Source organism: Brachyistius frenatus, unplaced genomic scaffold, assembly GCF_029030835.1.
Source record: "Brachyistius frenatus isolate BFR_SWC_R1_liver_20210118 unplaced genomic scaffold, ASM2903083v1 Contig_6, whole genome shotgun sequence".
Taxonomy (NCBI): Eukaryota; Metazoa; Chordata; class Actinopteri; family Embiotocidae; genus Brachyistius; species Brachyistius frenatus.
Genome location: NW_027210605.1, coordinates 7,316,585 through 7,341,428, shown reverse-complemented (window position 1 = coordinate 7,341,428; position 24,844 = coordinate 7,316,585). Strand labels below are relative to the sequence as shown.

The following is a 24,844-nucleotide window of genomic DNA, read 5'->3' as shown; positions in this document are numbered from 1 at the left end:
CTTTTGGCACCGCCTTCCAAGATTTACACCAATTAGAAAAACTGATAGGTGGACCAGAAGGAGGACCAGCCAATCACAGGGCCCCTCTTTGCATAGATATTTCGCCCTGCACACACAATTTCTGTGATCGTTACACTGTATGATGTTGGCCAAGGAGTTGCTGTGCAAATAATTTTCTGTTAAACACCTCGTTTAATTTGCGAAATTGTGATTTTATTCCGTATCGATATTTTGTAGCTGCTGCGCTGTGAATTAGTCGGTGCTTTAAGGACGCTCCGTGTTTTCAAAGCCAGAAATAGTCGCTGTCAAGAGGACTACTGTTTTGTTGATGTCATCCGCGGCTGAGCTGTAGCGACCTTCAATTTCTAGGCAAGACCGGGATAAACAAAGACTCGTTTTGGGTTGTTGTTTTTCCCCCCCCTTTTTTTTTTTGTTTTAGTTGCCTGTGACACCAGCACCCAGGATGGGACTTTTGCTGCAAGGCATCCTGCTGTTATCTGTTTGCACTTTCACAGCCGGTGTGGATTTTCAGCCGGGATCCAAACCCTCCGGACAGTCGGTTTTTGCGAGGCGTTCAATCATTGAGGAGAAAGCGGCAAAAATCGTGAAGAGGTCCCTGCCGGCATGGCTGACCGCATCCTCACACCACAAGATAAAACGCAGAAGCACCGAGCAGGGCGACTCGTGCCAATCTCTTCAAGGATATGACACCAAGTTAGCAGACAACACCCACCGCGTAAGTTACCTTACTCAGGTCCTCTTACCACTTCTCACGTCTGACGAATAAACGAGTGCAGAGAAGACAATGCGCAGGTGCTAACCAGGTGCACGAATAGGCCTAATCAGCTGTTCAGTGTGCTCGGAAACCTAATGTGGGCTGTTTCCATTCACCTGTAAGCCCAGGATAACTGGAAGATGGAGGGTGTCACTGTAGTTTTCATCTTGTAAACAAAAACAAACAATTTAAAACAACAAATGCATCACCAGAAAAAAAAAATTTGCACTAGTCACATTACAAACTACACCTTTCTCCAAACATGATCATAAAGGTATCACAATGCCTTTCTTTTGGCTTCCACTTCTGGGCTGCCATGATTTCTTCTCTTTAGTATTTGGTGCAGTGTGGTGAAACTGTAACAACGCCTTTAAACCTGCGTAGGCTCCACTGCAGGACTACAAGACTAGTTTCCTCTCCAAAGGTTGCACTAATGGCCATGACCTATATCCTATTCTTTTCTAGCATGCAGTTGTATGTAACCATTCTACTTTTCTCAACCTGACTGAGTGAGTCTGCCTGCATGTTGACAGGAAAATTGGCTCAGTGGATTCCATGTGACTGGCTGTGTGGTAGTTATTTTGTAATTAAAAACTGTGTTTATGTGATAGCAGTTAGCCAGCATGAAGTTTGTTAGGATACACAGACTACAGTATTTAGTGTTTTTAGGCACAGGATTTAGCCAGGAAGAGAAAACACTAGAATTAATGGCACTTATAAAACATCTACATGGCTATGCAAAATAAAGTGGGACAGATTTCAGCAGAGTCCTGTGCTGCTTATTTGCCTGGCATTTCACTGCCATGTGATCAACTTTGCATTGCAGTCTTTGTATACTTGGCCTCAGTAATCTGAGGTCGACAGAATTCCTCGAGGCTCAGCCTCCTTGTTCCCCTGAGGTTCTTGCTGCAGGGCCCAGCGGCACTGGAGCTGCTTACATGATGAGCTGCCCAAAAAGACTTGCCTTATACGTTTGTGTGAAGAATTATAGGCCACTGAATGCTATTCCAGATTTAAGAATTTTATATCACATAGGAGAACTCTCTCTGACAAATAAAGCACAAGTTTTTGTTAGTGTCACACTGCTAAATTGATTTGATTTGCACAAAATTAAAGTCTGAAAAACAAATTTGTCATCTTTTGTGGGGCTGAGTGATTTTGACAAAATATCACAATAATTTTGACCAAACCACTCGATACATGATATGAGCTATATAAGGAAAAGACAACACGAATTACAATATCCAAAATCTAAGAGGATATGTAGGTGCACATTATGATATTGATGTATTTTGTAAAGCTGTAAGCTAAAGGTATTCAGTTGGATTCAATCTGCTGACAGCAACTGGCTTGAAGCCTTGTGTTTGCTGAAGTGCTCGTTTGCTCTGATAAGTGGTGCTTTACTTTATACACTTTGTCATCTATGCTTGAACACACGAGGAGGGGAAACATGCTGCCAATCAAAGCAAAAAATACACTGAAGGAAAAAGTTACAAATCGGCTTTGACTGAAGTTTATAATTGTGTTGTCAGTTTGTCCCTTTTTGCCAGCTGAAATGGTTGTTCCTCCTAAAATCATTCACACATCGGTTTAGACTCTTCAACCACTGCTGAGAGGTTTTAATATGTTTACATTTTGTGTTTCACTTATATTACCATGTGTTTGTTATTTTCCTCAGCATACCTTCAATGACCTGAGTGGGTCTGTGTCACTGGCCTGGGTTGGAGATGGCACAGGGGTGAGCGTTGCCCTTTACACTTAACATGTTTTTCATGCAGTGTTGTTCCTCTGTGACAAACATGGCTACATTTCTCAGTGAACTGGCTGTTAATGACAGAGTAGTGTGGCTAATAAGGCGTTCCCTCACATCAGGGTCTCATGCACATTAATAAATGATACATGCTCCACTTTCCTCAAGCTGAACCTTCGTTCTTGGCAGGTCATCCTGGCTTTGACGACTTTTCAGGTGCCCTTCTTCATGTTAAAACTTGGACAGTCCAAACTCTATCGAAGGTAAGTCTTATAATCTCACCAGTTTGAAGAAGTACATGGTTGGTTTTTGATCTGCATTTAATTTGGCTGAAACCACTTGTCTACCAGTGAGAACTACGGGAAGTCCTTTCAGGATGTGACCAACCTCATCAACAACACCTTCATCCGATCGGAGTTTGGCATTGCGATCGGCCCTGAGAACTCAGGGAAAGTAAGACATATCCAGATCATGTCGTCACTACATTTTACTTCCTAAAGAATTTTTACAAATGTAATACCCCTATAATGTTAATCTAAATAAACTTTTGCACTTTGGCTTGTAGGTGATCCTGACAGGCGAAGTGTCAGGAGGTCACGAGTCTCGGATCTTTGTCTCTGATGACTTTGGAAAGAGTTTCACCCACCAGGACTTGCCTTTCATCCTCCTAATGCAGATCACATACAACCCTGAGAATTCTGATGTGCTGGTTGTCCTCAGCAGCAGTGTATGTAGTAAACGTTAAAGACATATGTTCTGTTTGGAAAGAAACCATTTGGATAGTAAGTTCGTTAGTCTTTATGAACTCGAAAACTCAAGTTGTGCATGCGTGTATCTTGGATCGCATCAATACTTCATGCAAATATTTTAAGAGGGTGAGCGAGCTTCATTTTTGTGTTTGCACAGAGTACATTTATTGGAGTACATGGGTGTGGTGTTTATGAGCAGGTCCAGTTTATCAAGTTCTTTGTGACCCATGCAAACAATGAGGTCACGGCAGATGATCTGTGAGTTAGTATTTAATAATTATTTTCCATCCTCAGAATGAACTGTGGGTGACTGAGGATTTTGGCAGCAACTGGAAAAAGGTCCACAACATGGTGTGTCTGGTGAAATGGTAAGAGACAAGACCAACTGATATCAGCCCCCTTATCAGGTCCTCAGTGAACAGACACTAGTCACATTCAATGTTCACAAGTGTCAGGGAAAATCTTCTAATCAGTGAGATTAGGGCGAAGTGGACAGAACCCATTCTTACTTGTCTGGCATGTTTCAAAGATTTCAAGAAGTGATACACCATCTGCCTTTAGTTGTGGTTTCTCCAACAGCCTAATTATTACAGGAACTAGAAGAAAAGTAAAGTTTCATCTCTTTCTTGTGCTAATTTGGTCATCAAAGCAAAAATATGTTCAGACATGTTTGACTTGCCTAAAATGACACTATCTCTCCTTTGCTGATACTTAAGATCACGAAAGGAAGACAGATGATGTTAACAGTTCGAAACAAACATGTTAAAATGTTTCTCCCAAGATTTTTATAGTTGCTGCAACTTTGCCAAATAGGCAGTAAAACTGCATTGCAGTCAATGCCTGTTTGAATCACTGTGTTGTGGCCAAGCCCTCACAACACCTTGTTTTTTTTGTAGGCACTTCACTTCCTGGTATGTAATACTTAGTAACCTTGGCAGCTCTAAATATCTTCCAAGTTTCAGTTTTAAGGCTGTGTTGTCAAGGTCAATGTGTCTGTTAGAACGGCATGTACAAAACAGTCATCGCGAAACATCATCTCTTATTATTATCCAAAAAGAAGCTGATGTGAACAGACTTCAAGAATATAGGTCAGTTACAAGTGTGGCAGGAGTTTACTGAAGTCAAAACATGCCTCAAAAGAAAGTAGATTTTAAGGAAGTGCTTGGTTTATTTGATAAGCCATGGCATGTGACTTTCACAGTGAAGCAGTATTACAGGAATAAATCATGAATGCATAAAGGATACTGTATGAGACCGTGTTTGTTCCTTGATGCAGAAATGCTCTTCAGCATTTCCCTTCCTCACATTGTTCTTTGTAGAGTTATTAGCATACTGTTAGCATCTATTTTGCTTACATATCCTTGACTCTGTGCAATTTCTCCATACTTTTTGCTCTGCTTCTAGGGGATGGAAAAATACCATCTTCTTCACAGCCAGTCTCAATGGATCCTGCAGTAAGTGATTCCCTCTAAGGAAAACTGAAATGAAAAATGACCATGACCAACCTCAACCCAGATATACTTCGACCATATCGATTTTGTTTGTATATCTGTATGTAAATGACTGAGGAGCAGTACATGAAATATAAAGTTACAATAAAAGCATGTAGGCAAAAAGACTGACATGACAAATGGCATCAAGATAACAGATAATCTTGGCCAGATGAAGCAAAATATCTATATATTCATCTGTATTATGATGGTTTAGCCTTTTAGTCCTCTTAAATGATCCATTTACCAATTAGTTATACTTGTTTGTTTTGACACATTTCTGAGTTGTCAATTTTTTTCAGGTGATCGGGGAATGTTGGAACTGAGGAGGACAACGGACTATGGCAAAACCATCAAGACTGTCGGCAGTAAGATCTACTCTTTTGGCCTGGGTGGACGCTTCCTCTTTGCCTCTGTAATGACAGGCAAGGTCAGTGTACAGTAGGTTCAAACAACAGCCATATGGAAACATGATCAGGCAAAAATAGTGATTGTTTAAAACTTTTTGTCTGTTAGAAATTACATTTTGTAGTATTAGTCTATTGAGAATAGATCAAATCTCTCTTTGTATGGGGTTTAAAGAAGTTACTGAGTTTACATCACAATGGTACATATGAGAAAGTATAGTACTTATAATCACAACTGATGAAGAAATGCTAAAAAAAACAACATGATGAAAAGCACATTTATGTTTCTCTTTCTCAGCACAGGCCATATTTATTGAATTTGTCAGACGTTGCATATATAGCTTTCTAAATGTTGGCTTTATGACTAGCTCATGTAGATATCATTACACTGAAAATATGAAACTCTCAGGACATTTTGTTTACTTTCTTCATGTTGCTTGCATATTATGTAATAAAGTTAATTCGAACAAGGTAATCCGACTTCAAACTGATTCTGTTCTCATCTCCCCTCTGTCCTTCTCTCTTTTTCTTTCTGTCCCGCCTCTCTCTGCAGGGCACTCTGAGGATGATCCATGTTTCAGTGGATCAGGGTGAGACTTGGAACATGGCCCAGCTGCCTCCCGTTGGTCACGAGCAGTTCTACTCCATCCTGGCAGCGAATGATGAAATGGTTTTCATGCATGTTGACGAGCCAGGAGGTCAGTCCATACAGCAACTTACCTATCATTTCATATATTGAAACAGGAATGACATTTAGCAGCAGCAGACAGAGTGTTTTTCCATGTAGAGAATTGAATGTAAAGCTTGTTAATCGCATGTGTTGTCGGATGTGAGGTTTGAGAAGGAAGTAAATGTTGATTTGTGACTTGCATCACAGGTTTTGCACATGTTTGAAAATAGTCACTAATATTGATGATTGAAATGAGCTACAACACTAGCTAGACTGTGAGCCAGGGGCCTGTTTCATGAAACTTGTGACATTATATCATCCTCTGTATTGTTGATTTTAACACTTTTAACTCATCAAAAGAAACACCACACTTGTAAGTTCTCCAGTCCTCTGTCATGAGCATGCAGGGGGACTGAAGAACTAGTAAATTAATCTGCAATTTGCGAGTGACAATCATCTGTTAAACAGGATGCTGGCACCATTTGTGATGTGCACATTAGTAGTCCTCGCAAATCTCCTTTGTTAAGCAGGCTCCTGGCCTTATCACCTGGCTGATCTCAGTAATGCTCTATTGATGGAGGGGAAGTATATCTCTACATAACTCTCTGGTTTGGGTGTCTTTATACTTTTGGCAACTTAGTGAACTCTGATTGTATGAATATAAAACTTATATATTATATATCATACTGCAGCCCTTAAACCTTAATCTGAGTTTTATCTACTGTATGTGTTATCCTGTTTTTTTCCACAGATACAGGATTTGGCACAATCTATGTATCAGATGACCGGGGAACTGTGTACTCCAAGTCACTGGAGCGCCACCTTTATACCACCACGGGGGGCGATACAGACTTCACTAACGTCACCTCCCTACGAGGAGTTTTCATCACCAGCGTCCTGGCTGAAGGTAGCTCTATTCATGTGTCTGTGCTCAGAAAAGGAATAACACATGCCTGTACTCAAATTCCCCTAGAAACACACACACACACACACACACACACACACACACACACACACACACACACACACACACACACACACACACACACACACACACACACACACACACACACACACACACACATATGAGTTCTCCATTACATACCAGAGGGAGGGTGTTAGGTAAATATTTAATTAGCTGTTCAGTGTTAGATGTGTGGTCTGTTTGAAGCCACCAGCTGAAACAGAAATATCTCGCATCACCAGCTAAACGTTAACTTTATTTTTTCTTCTACTCCCTGTATTTTCTGTTGTGTCCCCTTTTTTTATATTTTAATGAGCTCTTTTTCGTTCTCCTACTTTTCTACATGGCCGTTCTTTGCTAACACGGTTTTAGCCAGCACAGTAGGGATCTGATCATTGCATTTATTTCACTTACATTCTTGTTCAATTTATCTTTATAGGATCATCCATTAAATTCCTACAGCTCCCTGCAATGTTGTGTCCCTCTATTGTTGTTTCAGATAACACCGTGCAGTCGGTCATGTCCTTTGATCAGGGAGGAGAATGGGTTCCCCTGCGGAAACCTGCCAACACCAAGTGTGATGCTACAACCAAGGACCCAGACAAGGTAAAGAAGAGAGGAAATCAGTGTGTCTGCAGAAAAAACTAAGTTAATCTGTGTTGATGAAAACTGTGTATGTCTCTAAATTACAGTGTTGTATTTCGTTTTGATAAAATGGATTTATGCAGTGTACATCTCCAGTGGGTGGTCTTCATGGTGTTGATACTTTATAAACCATATACCAAATGCTGCTTGTGTTTATATTTACAGTGCAGTCTCCACATTCACGCTACCTACAGTATTGCTATGAGGCTGAATGTCCCCATGCTCCCTCTGACTGAACCAAATGCTGTTGGTCTCATCTTAGCTCATGGTAATTTTCAGATCGGAGCTTTTATACTAATAATTTTAAGAAATGACAGATTAACTGAAAAGTATTCATTTTGGATAAACAAGAGGGTTGTTTTTTGCCCAGCTGAACAATTCTGTGTGTTTCATCAGGAAGTGTTGGTGATGCCATCTCCGTGATGAATCCTGATGTCTATGTGTCTGATGATGGAGGGTATACCTGGATAAAAGCCCTTGATGGACCCCATCACTATGCTATTCTGGACTCTGGAGGGCTACTGGTGGCTGTGGAGCATAGCCCCATCCAGCCTATCAACAAGATCAAGTGAGTTCCTGTTAAAAGGAACAGAGGACTTGAGTGATATAAATATATATATATTTATATATCACTCAATATATATTTTTTATATATATATACATAAATGTATTATATAAATACATTTCACAGCAGGCATTTTAACTAGCAAAAGCACAACTTTTAGTAATAACATGAATAATGGCTAAGTTCAATTCAAATGTCCCAGTAGGTCATGTCATGATCAAGCGAACGATAACAGAACCCTGAAACAAAAGAAGCTAAATGGAACTCAGCCATTAGTTATTTCATTTACAGCTTTACTTTTCCTACTGTGATATATTAAGATATCCTCTGTGAAAAATCCTGTTAATTTATCAACTCGCAGACCTCCACAGTAACAACACGTACTTTAGAAATTTGCTGAATTTTCCACAGACGGAATTATCCACTCCTTGAAATTATCCACATTGCATGTTAATTTCAACGCCATGGTTGCTCAAAGTCTACATTAATACAACATTTTAGAAGTAAATATAAAATATGTGCTGCATATACTGTAAGTCTAAACGCAATAACACTTGAGCTCGGCTTTGTGCTTTCTCTTAGCTTCTTGGTGTTACGATTTGCTGATGTTTGAACGCCTTGATGTCCTGACAGATTTTCTACTGATGAAGGACAGTGTTGGGGTGTGTACACCTTCACCCAAGAGCCAATCTATTTTACTGGGCTGGCCTCAGAGCCAGGAGCTCGCTCCATGAACGTCAGTATCTGGGGCTACAGAAACTCCTTCGTCCGCCAGTCCTGGATCTCCATCACCATCGACTTCAGGGATCTCCTCACCAGAGACTGTGAGTCACAAGATCGAAAGATCATTTGTTTCTGATTTTTCACATAGTTTGTCAACATCTTGCGTATTTAATTGAGATTATATGTAAGCAGAGTCCAAAATACTGATCGTTTTAGGTGATGACCAAGACTACGTGCAGTGGTTGGCCCACTCTGATGACATCAGCGACCCCAAGGATGGTTGCATGCTGGGATACAAAGAGAAGTTCCTGCGTCTCAGAAAGGACTCTGTTTGCTGGAATGGACGTGATTACGAGGTCAACACCCAGCCAACCCCATGTCCATGCACCCTGGATGACTTCCTGTGGTAAGACGTTGACGTTTGATGCTCAAACTGTCCAACTTCTTAACTCGGTGTCGTTAAATCAGATGTCATCAGATAATGTTAAACTTCTTTTGGTGCACTGTGCTTCTGTTGTGTATGAATACCAAAATATCCAGCTGAAGTATAAGTACTACTAACTGATTGTAAATATTGTTATCTGCGGTCAGATTTGTGTTGATAATTAGGTTAGGTTATGTTAGGTAGTTACTTTATTAATCCCCAAGGGGAAATGTTTTTCGCTACAGCCGCATACAGGAAGCAATAAGATAATATAGAATAATAAAAAGCAATAAAATAGCAGTAAAAAATATAAAATGCACAGTATATACAGTATATACAGTACAGTATATATCTATATATATTATATACAAACAATACAAAAAAATTAAATTCTGTTACTAGAGCACTTCCAAAATGTTTACTCAGACACTACAATAACTTGAAGTGTCTACGTTAAATGTGCCAAACTGACATCAAATAACGGTTTGAAGTATCCTGAGGTGGATTTTACTTCTGGCTTCAAATACAGTTCCAAAAGTGAGAACTGAGCTAAACAACTGGTCGATTACTACTACAACAACAAGAGTAAATGTACGTTATTTCTTCCACTCTTGGTTATTATCCTGACATCGTCATTGACTTTTTGCAGTGACTTTGGATACTACCGTCAGGAGAACAGCTCACAGTGCGTGGAGCAGCCGGACCTGAAAGGAAAAGTGTTGGAGTTCTGTCTGCACGGCAAAGAGGAGCAACTGCAGACCAGCGGGTAAGGCTCCAGCTTCAGCCGATCTCTGCTCTTGACTGTTGTTGGTTTATTGTTAAACATCAATTATTAACAATAATATTATACCATGAAGAGACAGTGTCTCTGTACCAACATTTATTAGATAGCACAGTGAGTATGCTCAACCTCTCCTCTGATCATCAGTGCCTCACGACTACTTGTTTGTAATTGTGTCGTCTGGTTGATAATTATCTTTATTTATTGTGTAGATTTTTACCTGAGGATTGATGATGATAAAAGGTTCTTTGTCGTCCAATTATTTATTTGCGATATTGGAACAGATACTATGTACAAATAAATGCGGAAAACATATTTTACACGAGGCCATCACCTACTACATTTCATGAAAGAGGTAGTAACAGCAGATCGTCCTCAGTGAGAAGTCAGAGGCAGAGGACAAAATGGATTAAGATTGAGGAAGTAATTGTCATGCAGTGAATAGCCAGAGGAAGAAGATAAGGGTGTTTTTCATGTTGTTAATAAGAGTGAATGCTAACCAAAAGTTCAAAGGAACTTTTTGGTGAGTCTTGTTTATCTCATAGCACACACACTGACTTAATAGAAAACTAGGAGGACACTCGGAGAGCGCCGCCCTTTGTCAAGGTCAACGGTCCACTCTGATATAATTTGTAAATCTGCAAACGCAACAGCTATATACAATGTGTGGATATATTTCCGTCTATTTATGAGAATGATGTCAACATATGTTTGTGTCTAGTTGAAGCCTCGCATCTCAGCTGTACATTTATTGTATACCTATTGATTAAAAGATTTTCACACACTTAACTTCCATTTGTCAAAACCAAAAAGCACTTTATTATTATTATTATTATCTACTTTTGTATTTTATTTGTGATGTTTCCTTTTCAAAGCTAATTGGATCAAAAAAATCCATTTGTGGTTTTAAGGTGAATCTGTTTATTAGTCAAAACCACATGCAAACCTGCAACAATCATCCACTCTTGATTGAGGGATCATTAAAATAATCTCTGTGCTCTTGGTCCACAGCTATAGGAAAATCCCTGGAGATAAATGTGAGGGAGGACAGATGCCTGAGCGTAAAGAGATCGACCTCAGTAAGAGGTGTGTGAGTGACCTGGTGGGCCCAGACCTTCTGGTCAGTATCTCTGCTTACTAAGACTTTCTGAAAATGTTATGAATATAAACATATTCATCTGTTCGTATGCTACCATTCTCCTACTTTTTTGTCTGCTCTAATTTTTACAGATAGACAATCACTCCTCCAAGTCTGTACCCATCGTGGTAACAGTCATCATCGTCATGCTGTTGAGCATTGCAGCAGGAGTTATCTTCGTCAAGAAATACGTCTGTGGGGGCAGGTGAGTGTCTTTGCACACATAATTATACTCAACTTTGTGACCTAAGTCTGTCTACTGGGGAATATGTTCAGAAAAACAAACTTTGTCATGTCTGAGATTAAATTATCTTTTTTTTAAAAAAAATTAATTTTTTAAATGTTTTGCATCGTGTTTTACATATTGGATATTTTTAAAAATGGTTTTGAGTGAACTGACAGTATTTTTAATGTGCCCCACAGGTTCTTGGTGCACAGGTACTCTGTGCTGCAGCAGCATGTTGAGGACAATACCGTTGAGGGAATGGACGACCCGCTGGAGACCAACCACACTCAAAATGGCAAAATAGAGTTCCATGATGACTCGGATGAGGTACAGTGGACATCTTGTCTTCCCTCATGCAAATTTATTGTGACAACATGGACACCAGGTTTTCCTTCAAGGACTGGGCAACACTCCTTGATACTTGAGACACATAATCTAGTTTCATAGGCAATTATGTTTTAATTTATTTCAGCAGCAGCAAAACACCACAATGTTGTGCTATCCAAAAAAAACATGAAGTTGAAGAATTAGGAAACTGAGTTTTTGCTCAGGTTAATGAACACAGAAATATAAGCCATACATGTCATGGCCTCATTGTAGGGCCATATTAAACACTAAGGGCCCTACAATGAAGAGAATATACCACTGTGTACAGCTTCTCTGCATGCAACTATGCAGGTCCACCACCTGCTGCAAGAACTAAGGTTTTATTATATTAATGTGTAAAAGCGAACAGAACAACATTATACTGGCCACGTATACCAGAGCTTGATACTGATAAAGTATTTTTTAGTTTTCAAACATTAACAGTTCATTAGCATAAAAATGTCATTCTTTTAACATAAGAGAAATACTTTGAAGTTTAAAAAAAAAATCATTTAAACTGTCAGATGTGTTTTGAAATAATGCTGATCAAGTTCTCCAAGGAAGTCTGCAGAGATTATGTTGGGTATAAGGTTAGGTTCAGGTTAAGGTAACGGGAAACACCTATTAACATTTAACAGACTTCACTTGCCCTAGAACTTACTTTCGAGCATTGTTATCCAACACCAACGTACAGAAATACACTAAAAAAGCTACTATAGACATGCATTATTCTCGTGTGGAAAAAGGGTGTCTAAGTCAGTGGAGTAACCGAGTTAGGTGTGTATGTGTAAACAATAACCATAATGGTTTCTTGTTTGCTCAACTGTGTTGGTCTTGACTTCATCGATATGCTCTTCACTTCTCTTTGCACAGGATCTGCTTGAATAGCCAGCTCAAGCTGTCGTGCAGCTGAGCAACAGGCTTCCAGTCCACCCCGTGGCCGGCTGCTGTTCCTGTCACTCTTTTGTCTCCAGTTACTTCTTCTTTTCACCTTCTAGTATAAACTTTGGCCTCAGCTACAGACAAAGAGTCTGTGTCACTCTGCTGTCATCAGTGAAGTATAATGAATGTACAGAGGCTTTCTGGGGACTAATGCCACAGTTGAGGAGAACTATGAAGCAGGTCTCGTAGTGTTGTGCTTCGGTTCTGTTGAGCGAGTCTGAATCTCAAAATTATTTATTTTATAGAATGAAGAACTGATGCAGTAAACTGAACTGCTGACAGAGCCACAGTAATGGGTTTTGAAAAGAGTTAGTTGTCTACCGCCACTACGTTACGGGTCCTGCCTCTCCCTTCACCTGGGAGTGCTCCTGGAAATACTTCTTCTCACCTTTGTTGAAAATTTGCGTCCTTTTCTCATGCGCTTGTACATAAACCCGTTTTCTTTGCCATTTTTGTTGTGATATCAGTTTGGTTTAGTAGGTGTTAAAAAGGCCAGAGTTGGTTGCTGGTTAATAATCCCAAACCATTTGAGTCTTAATCCCCGCTTTTAATCAAGTATTTGTTTGTCTAAAAGTGCCCCAGATGGCCAAGAGTATATAAACTTGAGGTTTTTATCCTCACTGATTTTTAAAATCTTGTTTTATTCTGTACCTGATGTGCAGGCCAGCAAACTTTTGGCACAGCTTGGCATCGGGGTCCATGTTTGGAGTAATAAGGCAGAAGTGGAAATTTCCATTTCCATTAGGTTTGATAGCAATAACATGTTTAAATTTAGTTTACTGTCCATGCTCGTTAACTGACCCTATTGGCACAATGTCTCTCATTGTCTTCAGTTTTTTTTGTTGGATGAATGGAGACGTCATTGCGCTTAAACCACTATGCGTCAATGTCGAGGGTGGTGAACTGTGTCTGTTTCAAGACAGGATTGGTTTCAAACTTTGTCTGCAGTTCAAACTGCCTAAAGCACAAGGTCCTTTGTAAGCTAAGAGTTTGTAGTGGAACATTTTTCTTAAATGTGACCTATTGTGATCCGACTAATAATCACTGTAGACATATATATAAATCGTGTTTGTAATAATTAGAGCAGTTTTTGTACTAACCAACTTTTACAAATTACGTAACAAATGAGAAATTGTGGTTGAAAAATGTCAGAAATTATAGTTTGATAGTAAATATCTCCATGTTTTTTACAACACCGATAACCAAATAAATCAATATAATTTGGTGACGGAACATGAAGAAACTATTCAATCATGTAAATGTTGTATAGCATAATTACCATTGTAGCCTATGAATTAACAGAAATGTTTGGATAAGCTGAAACACTGTGTAAGACTGTTTGTTTGTTTTTTGACATTTGAGGTGGAGCCAATTCTCTAAAATAAGAGGGTGATTGAAAGTTTCTCATCTGTGTCTTTTACACTGAACTGCTGGTTGTTGTTTTTTTAATCATTCTCCTCAGCAAATCTGTCTTATGATGTTAAGTTTTTTTTTTTTTTTTTTTCCTAACATTTGTTGCACAATTATTTGTCTGTCTTGTTTTCATGCAGGTTTAATTTATTTGTGACTAGTTGGTTCAGAGTGCAGTAAATTGGATGTGGTTATACAAGTGCCTGGTGTGAGCATCTAAAGTGTGGCCAGCATCTATTTACTGATAACTATATCAACTAATATGTACCCAGTTTCCCCACAACGTCAGAGACACCCCTAAAGGTGATTTGTTGATCTGTTTCATGGGCCCCCTCTGAACCGCATGTTAACTCTTAATTCTGTTAAGACTTAATTCTGGCTGCGCTCCTTTGACAAGAGAGTCAACGCAAATAAATAAAAAAAAAAAACAGTAGATACAGGGTTATTGTATAGCTGCTCTACACTGGGCGAGACCTGGCGAGTTCTTAATTAATCAGTTTATTGCATTACTTGGGGGTAACAATTTTCTTACGGTTTAAAACTGCTGTGTAAATTAATAAGTCATTGGGATGGTTCTGTAAATATACAAGGGTACACCTTTATATCTGCTATGTTCTTCTTTTCTGTATATTTGAGGCAATTTTATTTGAGTTTGCCAATAAATTCTTATGTTCCTCTATTTTTGTTGCGCAACTCTTTTTCTCATGAACAGCAGTTTAAAAAAAAAAAACGTTACTATGACTGACACGTTATGTGTGTTTTGTCACAGCTTGTCAGTGGGTGACACTTTCACATCATTTTCAAAGGGATCAGTTTTGGGACAGTAACTGTGGGGCAATAAGTGTTCCTCAATTCTAAAATAATTTCAACTAAGTTTTCTTTTTCACTTTAAAAAAAAAATCTGATTTACATTTATATATATATATATATATAATTTTTTTACAATAATGTTTATTCTGAATTTATTTTTCTATTATCATTAAAGTTTCTGCATATTAATTCCTGATTTTGTTTTTAAATATACAAACAATAAATACAGATATTGACAAATCAAAAGATGGGGGAATAAAGATGTGACAAAGAACCATAAAATAGTTAAATAGCTATTGTAAATATAAAAACATTTTATTTGCTTATTTACATTTTTTTTTTTTGTGTGCCTTTCAGAGCCTACATAATCTGGTCAGAAAGTACATTAATGTCAGCCTGAATATCACACATGTTCAGCTGACAGTTCAACACAGGAAGTCTTCAGATTCTGTACACAAAGTTGCCCTCTGCATCAAAGAAATCATTCCCAACTTGCACCACAGGAGAGGGCTTTTCCATTTTCATAAACTCCTCAAGTTCTTCCTCTGTCAACACCCGTCCATCCCAGCTTTCCTCGTCTTCCTCGGTGGGAATGGTGGCAGTAGTGCCATTGTCTTCTGTTGATCTCATCATTGTGGCGTCTTTACTAATAACGGCTGCAAACTGGGTGGGCAGAACAGTAACAGAGACGGGACTCTTAGCTACAGATCCTGAGCCTTCACCCCGAATCATTGGAGTCTGATCAGCCACAGAGACCAAAGCACCGTCTTTTCTTCCAGATGGGAGTGTGACTTGTGTGTGGTTCTCGAGCAGTTTAAGCCTGTCCTGCTGTGTCCCAGCACCTGAAGGCAACACCTGCTGGCCGAGGCCAGCCATTACTTTAGCATTCTGCTTGGCTTTTCTTTCAGGAGAGGGGATGAACTTGCTCCTGAGGACTTTCAGGATGACATCATGGGTGACGGAAAAGCCCTCAGCCAGATGCTCTACTGTCCACTCTTCTGGCTGCTCTTGCTTCAGGTATCTAAAAAATTGAGAAACAGTTAATTTGCAGCTTTTTTTTTTTTTTAAAGTGAATGGTAAGCATTGGTTTAGTTCAGCTGACATGAGAACTCCCTCACCTGATCTGTTCAATAGCATCCCAGGTTAACTTCCTCTCTGGAGCTCCTGAAGGAGTCATCTGCCTCCTCATTATGTGATACTTCACAGTCCTCTGCCTTTTCCTTCCTTCACTGAAAACCAAAGAAAGAAAGAATAGTCTAAATAACAGCATGCACATTTTATTACACAGTATATTTTTTACACAGGAATATTGTGTGATCAGTCCGGTTGAATCTTACTGAACCAAGGCGTCAAGCTTGTCCTCCACATCCTCTAGTTCATGTTCTTCATCGGACGGCTCGTCCCTGTGTCTGTTTGTTCCTCTGTGCCTGTGCGCATGACTCTGTCCCATCCAAGCCTTGCCGGCACCTCCGCTTGCAAATCGACAACTGTTGGTGAAAACCGAGGTCATCCCTGATAGAGCATCGAGCCTGGAGAACACCTGGAGAAGTCGGGCCATGCTCATAGAGTTTGTTCTCCTTCTTGTGTTTTATAATCAGCTTGTTGACATAATAACACGAGCCTTGTAGCCGAACTGTCCACTAACTCGTTTCGATCGAGTAATAGTCTCTTCTTCTAATGCTAACAGGAGTAACTTAATTTCCTTGTCCTTACTTTATAAAAGAGGCGAGACCTTGATCAAAACCAGATACTATTTCCACAACCATGATGCAGACCCGTGCAGGAGATACTTCCGCAAACACTCGTCTCACAGCATCACTGTGCGGTGCTGCCACCTAGCGGCATGGAGGTGTTATAAAGGAGTTTCACTTGTAAAACAGCGCAGTCGATGTCTTTTGTCGCATTTTCAACTACTATTGGTGACATTTTAATTCCCGATAATACAATAAATGGGAGCGGTGGAAAGAGGTCCTTTACTTAAGTAAAATAACTAATACTGATACTAAAAGTCCTGCATACAAAAAGCATTTGAATATTATCAGCAAAATGTAGCCTACTTAAGGTATCAAAAGTACACACTTTCCATTAATTGGTCCCTGCAAGTGTTTTGCTATTACGTATGATGTTTTTCGATTGATATAGCTGTTGAATTAATGTGCCTTTTATTGCTGGAGTTATTTATGGTTGTCCTTATTTTAACTACTTTATGCACTGTTTAATCGACAGTAATGCATCATATCCCCTAAGATCATCATATGTTTTTATTAGGTTAGGTTAGGTAGTTACTTTATTAATCCCCGAGGGGAAATTTTTTTCTGTTCTGTAAAAAAAAAAACACGTATCTTTAGCTCAGAAAAAAAACCCCACTCTATTTCCAGAGAAGTGGGTTTTAACAAGCGGGAGATTGTTATCAACAAATAAAGAATGATCTCGTGATTTATCCGAAAAATTTAAATTCAACACCAACAAATTTGGAGATATGGTTTTCACTGGACAAAAAGGGTATGAGAAAACTGCAATCTTAAAAGTAACTAGTAACTAATGCTGTCAAGACAAACGCAGTATTTAAATATAGTTACGCAATAAAGTTGCATGAAAAGGAAACACTCAAGTAAAGTACGAAAAGCACATGTCAAATTTGAACTAAAGTACAGTAAATGAGTAAATCCACTCGGTTACGTTGCAGCACTCACGACACAGTCCAGAGGAAACGTGCAGCCGAACAACAACGAGACTAAATGGCGACATCTGCCGAGGAGCGTGTGACGTCACGCAGCTGCGCACCTCCTCCCGGGCGCCGTTGTTTCATTTGCGCCATTTTGTCCGCTCACTTTGTTGATTGGGCTTTAGCGAGCTGTACTGGAGCCAATCAGAGGGAAACCGGACAGGCGAAGATACGGTAAAGGGAGTCCCGATTGAAGGCATTGGGTAGTTGTTGTCAGCACGGATTGGTTTGTCATGGACCAACCACATTACTAACCCTGCTTAAATGCAAAAAACTCAAAATGCAGCGTGTTTTCGACCGCTGCGTCCCGAGCTTGTTGAACGCTGCCGGCAGCTTCTCGTCCTCGATGTCGGCTTGAAGAGAAGGAGACACGATGTCTGCTCGTCCCCGAGCTAGCGATGGCTAGCTGAAATACTCAATCTCAAACAAAGACACGGTGGATAAGACCGTCGCCGTCCAGCCACCAGCGAAAAACGCTGCCTGGCACGTTACGATCGGCTGTAACAAACAAACAAACAAACAACAACAACAACAACAACCCATTAGACGGCCGCTGTTTACTAAAGATAACGAGCTTCCGTGTGTGCTTTCTCGCATTTACTACGCTTTTAAACGAGCTAACCGCTGCTAGCATTGCTAGCTCACTCACGGACATATTCTGTTGACAGAATAAAAGTGCGACAGCTGACCCAGCTTTGAGCTCTCGTGTAGGTCCTTGTGTCACCTCTACATGTTTAACACGACGCCTGTTATTTTATATGACATATGTCAGCGTATTGAGCTGAAATTAAGGTAACCATTAAAAGGGCCTCTCCTGTACTTGCATACCGATAATAAGAGGACAGTAATGGGTGAAAATACGACCTTTAAAAAAAAAAACATATATATGGCAGAAAGGTCTGTGTGTCACATCTAAAATATATTTTCAATGATAAATACCTAACGTCAATACTGTGTGTTTTTGTCTCTAGAAGATTGTGCCAGTAAGAAGCTATGGAGCAGTACACCACTGCCACCACTACTACTGGGGAGCAAATTGTTGTGCAGACTTCCAATGGACAGATCCAGCAGCAGGTGAGTTTAGAGTATACCCAGATCAGTTTAGTGAGGAAAAGTTAGCCCTGCTACCAAAACAATCCAACATTATGCAGTACGATTGCAGGCAACAGAAAGCCACAATGAAATAGTTCAAGGGATTCCAGGTCCAATCTATTTTCGCAGTAGTCACTTGTCTGAGAATATACTGTCCTGCCTTGCCTGCAGACACAGGGCACAGTGACGGCTGTGCAGCTGCAAACAGAGGCCCCGGTGGTGACGGCCTCAGGCCAGCAGGTGCAGACACTCCAGGTAGTGGTGTCATCTCCGCCCTGTGTCAAGTGTCATGACAGCTTTACAGCTTATCAGTTTGCATGCTGTAGCCAGGGCTGTTTTCCATTGACCCATTTGTGGTGTCCGGTTCATCATTTCCCCCACAGCATGTCTCGCAACTGCCTGAACTGCATGTTCCTCGGCACAGTGTGTTGTGTGTCAGCCTCTGGTATTTGCTTGTGCTCACACGGCTGTCAAAAGATTGCTGTTTGTCTGAGTTGTGTTTGTCTCTTACTTTAAAAGCAATTTTAAAGAACCAGATGTTGTCCTCGTTCTTGAGGACAATAGCTGTTGGGAATATGCGTCATGTTGATGTGTTTTGTAGTTTGAACCCTCTGGTTTTCAGCATTGAACGGCATGGATGCCTTTACAGGCTGTCAAGTCTCATCATCTAGCTATACTTTCTTGTTGTGTTGTTGCAAAATGACAGTGAGCTTCTTCCCCCTGGCATTTTCCTCTGTGGTACAGCTGCTGCCACATGCTTTCAGTTGTCCATTGTGGTCACTTTATGAATGCAAGTTGGAACATTAGCACTTGTCAAGTTGCACAAGTGAATGTAAATAAATGTGATGGCAGCATCTTGGGTGTATTTATGTGCTTTAGGTAAATTAACTTCATGTAACCTCTTGGTTCAGCAGCAGTATCCCTGTAATTGCAAATCCTAAAAACTGAATAAAGAGGTTTTCTGATTTGAAATTGTAGCTCTACTTCTTGAGAAAAAGGGCTGAGGATATATTGTACAAACTGGCCACAGATTGGGTCCAATATGCACCTGCATGGTTACATTGTAGTATTTCATGTTTCTGAAAAACAGAAAGAATGAACAGTATATTGGCAAATCCTTGTATACACAATGTGGTGTCCACAATTTCTCTGATTTGATGTTACTTATAAGCGGCCCTGAAAGTCCCATGTAAGTGATACGGAACTAAACACTATTAGTGCTTCTATAACAGTTTCCTGTGCCTCTCTATAGGTCCAGGGACAACCCCTGATGGTTCAGGTGAGCGGTGGACAGCTCATCACATCATCAGGGCAACCCATCATGGTGCAGGCCATGTCAGGGGGTCAGGGTCAAACTATAATGCAGGTCCCTGTATCTGGAGCTCAGGGACTACAGCAGGTAAGGAACGAGGCTTTGGTTCTAGATTACAATCTGTATTCCGATTTTATCACGATATCCTGGACAGCAACACTTTTATTTTCATCATCAATTCCTGGAGATGTTGCTTATATCTATGTGACGATAAATACATGTGTTGTAAAGTGTAAATGTTTCCTGATTCAAAGGGCCATATAAGTATGTTTTCTTGCTGTTTATTCTTTAAACTGTTTGCAGTCACAGCAACGATGTGAATTAGTGTTTGTCTTATTGATTAGTAAATCAGGACTCCCTGTTGTGTCTGTGTGTAGATCCAGCTGGTGCAGCCAGGTCAGATCCAGTTGCAAGGTGGTCAGACTCTCCAGCTCCAGGGCCAGCAGGGTCAGCCCCAGCAGATCATCATCCAGCAGCCCCAGACTGCTATCACCGCTGGACAGAACCAGGTGTCACAATTCAAATGACAAATTCATTTAATCAAATTAATCTATTTTCAGTATGATAACTGAATATCTTGTACTCTCATTTTGGGGAAGGAGAGGATTGATTTGATCTGTTTCCTGGCATCACAATTTGATACAGAATTGATACAGTAATGTTTGTTAATGTTATGCTGTTGTCTCAATTAGTGGAGACCAATTTCTCTGCTGTAAGTTTAGTTTGTCCCAGACAAAGACGTCGTTATTCAGAATGCTGTATGGGTGCAGGTATTTTGAAACTCAACATACTATATTGACTGAGTATTTTCTTCACACTGCCAGAGTTGGTTTACGTTCTGTAATTCTGCTGCAGTATGTCAGATATGTCAGTCTTGGTTATTAGTGAAAGATTTCAGCGCTCTGCTAACATCAGTCTATTGTTGATGGAGTATTAAATATCCCCCCAAAAAATCACCTTCATCCTGCAAAGCAACATATTTTGTCATTAAATTCAAAACACTCCCAGAGTTTGCCTTATTCAAAGACAAACTGTAAAACAAATTTGGTATATTTACGCTGATCTGTGAACATACTAATGTTATTACAGATATCCAGTTGCCATTTGTGAATCTATTCAGAATCGTACGAGAAGGGCAATTTTTAATAACCTCGGGTTTTTCTTTTCATCCACTTGTACTTCAGGGGCAGCAGATCAGCGTGCAGGGCCAACAGGTGGCACAGACGGCTGATGGACAGACCATCGTCTACCAGCCTGTCAATGCAGATGGGACTGTCCTGCAGCAGGGTAACTTCAGTTTTCTCCTCCCTCTTGTGTTTTACGTCTGCTTTGTAGACTTTATAAACAGGAGCATCATTTTTTAATAAGTCTTGTGATGATCATCTGTTTGCAGGAATGATCACAATCCCAGCTGCCAGCTTGGCAGGTGCTCAGATTGTACAAGCAGGGAGTGCCAACACCAACACCACCAACAGCGGCCAAGGCACTGTGACCGTCACCCTGCCCGTCTCCGGCAACATGGTCAATGCAGGTGGAATGGTCATGGTAAGACCCTGTGCAGAGGTACCCAGCATCTTATTACCCTTTAAAGAAAAAAAAAATCTAGACTCACACAAAGGGTGTGCGGTGTGGAGAAGGTCACAGAACTTTTAAGACCACCAAATGTAATTACCATTCATTCGTTTGCAAACTAAATGTTTACTTGCTCGGTGATATTAGTTCCACTAGTCTGAAATATACTTTTGTGATCATCATCACTGAATGCAGAGTTCAATGACCTCAGCTGTGAATAAAACTTGACTAAGAAATTGCCAATGTTAAAATATTTACTTAAAGCCCCTACACACTCATGGGCCATCCACGCAGATGTTTTCTGTTATAAGACCTCTTCCCAGGCTGTAATACTGTCATTTCAGCATTAGCGTGTTAATGATTTGTAAATGGTATTCACATCAACATTCATGTCATAATTAAGATTTTCTATTGATCTAAAAGTCCCAGTATTTCTGTTTTGGTGCTAATGATGCTGAAAAGCACGAATATGAATGCCTCATATCAGCTAAGACCATCCACATAATTAAACCCAAATTTAATGGTTGTAGTGTTTATTGTCAATACAATGTATTTTAATTTTCACAAGACAAACTCTGTAAGCATACATCTGTCCTGATGCCATGAACGGTCAAAAGTTTTTAATGTCTGAGTCTGTCTTGTCTCTGAGGGCTGTGTGGGTGTATACAGCCTTCATGTCTCTGTCAATTTACTGTCGATGTTTGGGATGGGACAACTTGTGTCTTTGTTATCTTTACTAGTTCAGGAATTTCGGTGTTGAGTTGAGGCTGAAAGCACCTGTCTGCATGTACAGAGCCTCAAACATAAGACTAAGACGTTAAAGGTGAAAGGTGTATTTTGATGTACTGTAAAGGCGCAGTGATTGTGCAGATTAACAATGGTTTAACCATTTTCATTTTAACAGCTTGTTTGTGTCAGTATATTCTATTATTTGCTTTCCATGCCAGAGGTTCTAAGGGCTGCGTGCCTGTTTGTGTATCTCCATCTGTCAGATGGTGCCTGGAGGTGGCGGAGTTCAAACAATGCAGCGTATCCCCCTGCCAGGGGCGGAAATGCTCGAGGAAGAGCCTCTGTATGTCAATGCCAAACAGTACCATCGCATCCTGAAGCGAAGACAGGCCCGGGCCAAGCTGGAAGCTGAGGGCAAGATCCCCAAAGAAAGGAGGGTATGCCATATTTCTCATTTTTGTAGATCACGCAGACCTGTAATCTAACTGCACATGTAAACAAATATTGTGAACACTATGCCAGTGTTCACAGTATTTGTTGTTTACATGTGCAGTGTGGTTGTTAACCAGTGAAGCTGCTAGCTCGCCAATCTAGTGATTGCATGATGTGAATGTTGGCTTTTAGTGAACATAAAAAAATGTTCAGTAAAAGATGACTAACGTCCAGATTCTAGACGGAGAGAAAAAACATTTAGGTTTCTCTCCCAGCCCACTAAAGTAAAGTAAATTTTAGCCCTTACTTATTTTAGCCAAAACTTCCTATGAATATTATGTTGGTCTTTTTTGACTTGCAAAATGATTTCCTTTACCAGCTACTTATTTAATTTGTCCACAATTGAATTGTTGTCTTTTTCTGTATTCACCGTGTGTGGTGGGTTGTGACTGCTACTGATTTTATTGAGATGGTTTTTCGTTGAGAGCCAAAATGATGAGCTGAAAGCTGCATAGAGCTACAGACTGATGTGTTAATTGTCAGTGGGACAGGCAGCACAACCCTTTCACATAACAAAGGGTATTTTAATTTGAAGACAGTGTTAAAAATATTCCTGATTTTACTTTGAAGGAAAAATGTGAACACGTTACCACAAAAAAAATACTCAAATGAGTGAAGGAAGCATTAAAGTGGTACAGCAGTGATACACGGCCATGGACAAAGACACCTGCTTTCTCTCCGGCAGAAATATCTACACGAGTCTCGCCATCGTCACGCTATGCAGCGTAAGCGGGGAGATGGAGGACGCTTCTTTTCTCCTAAGGACAAGGAGGAAATGGCTCTGGCCCTAGCACAAGCTGTAAATATACATAGTAACTCAATCCTACAGTTGTGTTGTTAAATTCTCAACTAAACACCTAGAATTGCAAGATTTTGTTTTAAAAGGTGTTCTACCTTTTGTAATTTGTGTGTTTTGAATAAGTGATATCTCATTTAGGGATGAAACTCCTCATAAGTTATTATTGAGACATCACTGATGCTATTTGCCCCTTTGATGCAGCAGCAGCAGGACGTTGCCCAGGCAGCAGCAGATGAGACGGTGGCTCAGATGATCCGAGTCTCGTAGCACCGTCGCAGACATCATGACCTGCATCTGAACTCTACCCTGCCTGAGACTCTTCATCCCAGCTAAACATCTACCACGCCTTCTCCTTCCATTTGTGCCCCCCTCCCCCTTGCCCCACCGTCATACACCCAACCACAGCGCTGGCCCACTGGGGCTTTTCTGTTATTTCTCTACTTCTACAAAAGTCTTCTAGGGAGATCGTTGTGTGGCTGCTAAGCCGGTGGACTGTTCTTTTTTTTTTTTTATCTTCATAAGGATTTTTTTTTGGACAATAATGAAATATTAATTTATGGGTGACCAGGGCCAGCCACACAGACGAAATGACAACCAGGAAGCCATACTCTGTCACACCCTGGATGTTAAAAATATGAGAATTTGTCACCAGTGGATAATTTTTTTGTAAATAATGCCAATTTTGTCTTTTTTGAGAGACACTTATTAAGCATTTATGCTACACTGCTGTTCTATATCTTTGATGTGATACCCCTTCTTTTGAAATCTTTTTTTTTTTACCCCATGTTCTGTGGGTATGGACACAGCATCTTTAGTCCAACCTGTGTCCACTGAGGAAAAACTGAAAGGTGATACTAATGTGAAGATATTGTACAGAAAGTGTTTTCTTCCCCAGTGTGTTTGGATTTGCATCACTTTGTTCAGTTTGTAGTTAGATTTAGTGTTAGTTGGAAAAAAATAGATCGCTGGTGCATCACATCACACACTATCCATGTAGTCAGTTCTTCATCGGTCAGTCCACCTAAGTGTTTGGGTTTTTTCATTGTAGATAATTGATTTTTTTTTTACCCATCAGATGCAGTCCGACAATATTATTGTTTTTATATTGAGAAAAAAAAAAGAAAAAAAGGCTGGACATTGCATTTATGAAACTTATGTCAATTAAATTTTATTATGTGACTCAAGGTTATTTGTTGTTCCTTTTTTATTCCTGATTTTGTCGAGTTTAGACTCTTATCACTTCATCTTTGATTTATATTATTCGTATTGAGAATATAGCATTCACATG

At 40.0% G+C, this 24,844-nt stretch overlaps 3 protein-coding genes across 13 annotated transcripts; 2 read left to right on the top strand and 1 right to left on the bottom strand.

Annotated features, from left to right (window-relative positions):
• Window positions 1–122: 122 nt before the first annotated feature.
• On the top strand, window positions 123–14,704 carry sort1b (sortilin 1b). The gene is made up of 20 exons (XM_069688943.1): window positions 123–736; window positions 2,454–2,513; window positions 2,715–2,788; window positions 2,876–2,978; window positions 3,091–3,252; window positions 3,569–3,642; window positions 4,679–4,728; window positions 5,067–5,194; window positions 5,725–5,869; window positions 6,593–6,748; window positions 7,305–7,411; window positions 7,616–7,718; window positions 7,847–8,018; window positions 8,649–8,839; window positions 8,955–9,144; window positions 9,812–9,928; window positions 10,955–11,063; window positions 11,174–11,286; window positions 11,505–11,634; window positions 12,547–14,704. The coding sequence occupies exons 1-20, from the start codon at window positions 464–466 to the stop codon at window positions 12,559–12,561; spliced, it is 2,472 nt and encodes an 823-aa protein (XP_069545044.1). The 5' UTR covers window positions 123–463; the 3' UTR covers window positions 12,562–14,704.
• Window positions 14,705–15,131: 427 nt separating this feature from the next.
• Window positions 15,132–17,109, bottom strand: ngrn (neugrin, neurite outgrowth associated). The gene is made up of 3 exons (XM_069688942.1): window positions 16,173–17,109; window positions 15,954–16,064; window positions 15,132–15,856 (listed from the first exon to the last, which is right to left on the bottom strand). The coding sequence occupies exons 1-3, from the start codon at window positions 16,397–16,399 to the stop codon at window positions 15,277–15,279; spliced, it is 918 nt and encodes a 305-aa protein (XP_069545043.1). The 5' UTR covers window positions 16,400–17,109; the 3' UTR covers window positions 15,132–15,276.
• Window positions 17,110–17,643: 534 nt separating this feature from the next.
• On the top strand, window positions 17,644–24,740 carry nfyal (nuclear transcription factor Y, alpha, like). 11 transcript variants are annotated; one of them, XM_069688934.1, is made up of 10 exons: window positions 17,644–17,734; window positions 18,535–18,634; window positions 18,824–18,910; window positions 19,905–20,051; window positions 20,342–20,473; window positions 21,149–21,251; window positions 21,358–21,527; window positions 22,529–22,702; window positions 23,443–23,556; window positions 23,758–24,740. In XM_069688934.1, exons 2-10 carry the CDS (start codon window positions 18,554–18,556, stop codon window positions 23,821–23,823), a joined length of 1,074 nt encoding a protein of 357 aa, XP_069545035.1. In that variant the 5' UTR covers window positions 17,644–17,734; window positions 18,535–18,553; the 3' UTR covers window positions 23,824–24,740. The 11 variants fall into 11 exon arrangements, with proteins under 11 accessions (XP_069545035.1, XP_069545033.1, XP_069545037.1 ...); XM_069688932.1 differs by having other exon boundaries at window positions 18,532–18,634; XM_069688936.1 differs by lacking the exon at window positions 17,644–17,734 and adding an exon at window positions 17,791–18,267 and having other exon boundaries at window positions 18,532–18,634; window positions 23,761–24,740.
• Window positions 24,741–24,844: the final 104 nt, after the last annotated feature.

Bases quoted from the DNA above. Each gene is read 5' to 3' on its own strand.
- sort1b (XM_069688943.1), top strand. From the start codon at position 464: ATGGGACTTTTGCTGCAAGGCATCCTGCTGTTATCTGTTTGCACTTTC. The intron at 2,514-2,714 runs GTGAGCGTTGCC...CGTTCTTGGCAG, and splicing joins GGGTTGGAGATGGCACAGGG to GTCATCCTGGCTTTGACGAC. The intron at 4,729-5,066 runs GTAAGTGATTCC...AATTTTTTTCAG, and splicing joins CAGTCTCAATGGATCCTGCA to GTGATCGGGGAATGTTGGAA.
- ngrn (XM_069688942.1), bottom strand. From the start codon at position 16,399: ATGAGCATGGCCCGACTTCTCCAGGTGTTCTCCAGGCTCGATGCTCTA. The intron at 16,065-16,172 runs GTAAGATTCAAC...TTTGGTTTTCAG, and splicing joins AAGCTTGACGCCTTGGTTCA to TGAAGGAAGGAAAAGGCAGA. The intron at 15,857-15,953 runs GTGAGGGAGTTC...TCAATTTTTTAG, and splicing joins GATGCTATTGAACAGATCAG to ATACCTGAAGCAAGAGCAGC.
- nfyal (XM_069688934.1), top strand. From the start codon at position 18,554: ATGGAGCAGTACACCACTGCCACCACTACTACTGGGGAGCAAATTGTT. The intron at 18,635-18,823 runs GTGAGTTTAGAG...CCTTGCCTGCAG, and splicing joins ATGGACAGATCCAGCAGCAG to ACACAGGGCACAGTGACGGC. The intron at 21,252-21,357 runs GTAACTTCAGTT...ATCTGTTTGCAG, and splicing joins TGGGACTGTCCTGCAGCAGG to GAATGATCACAATCCCAGCT.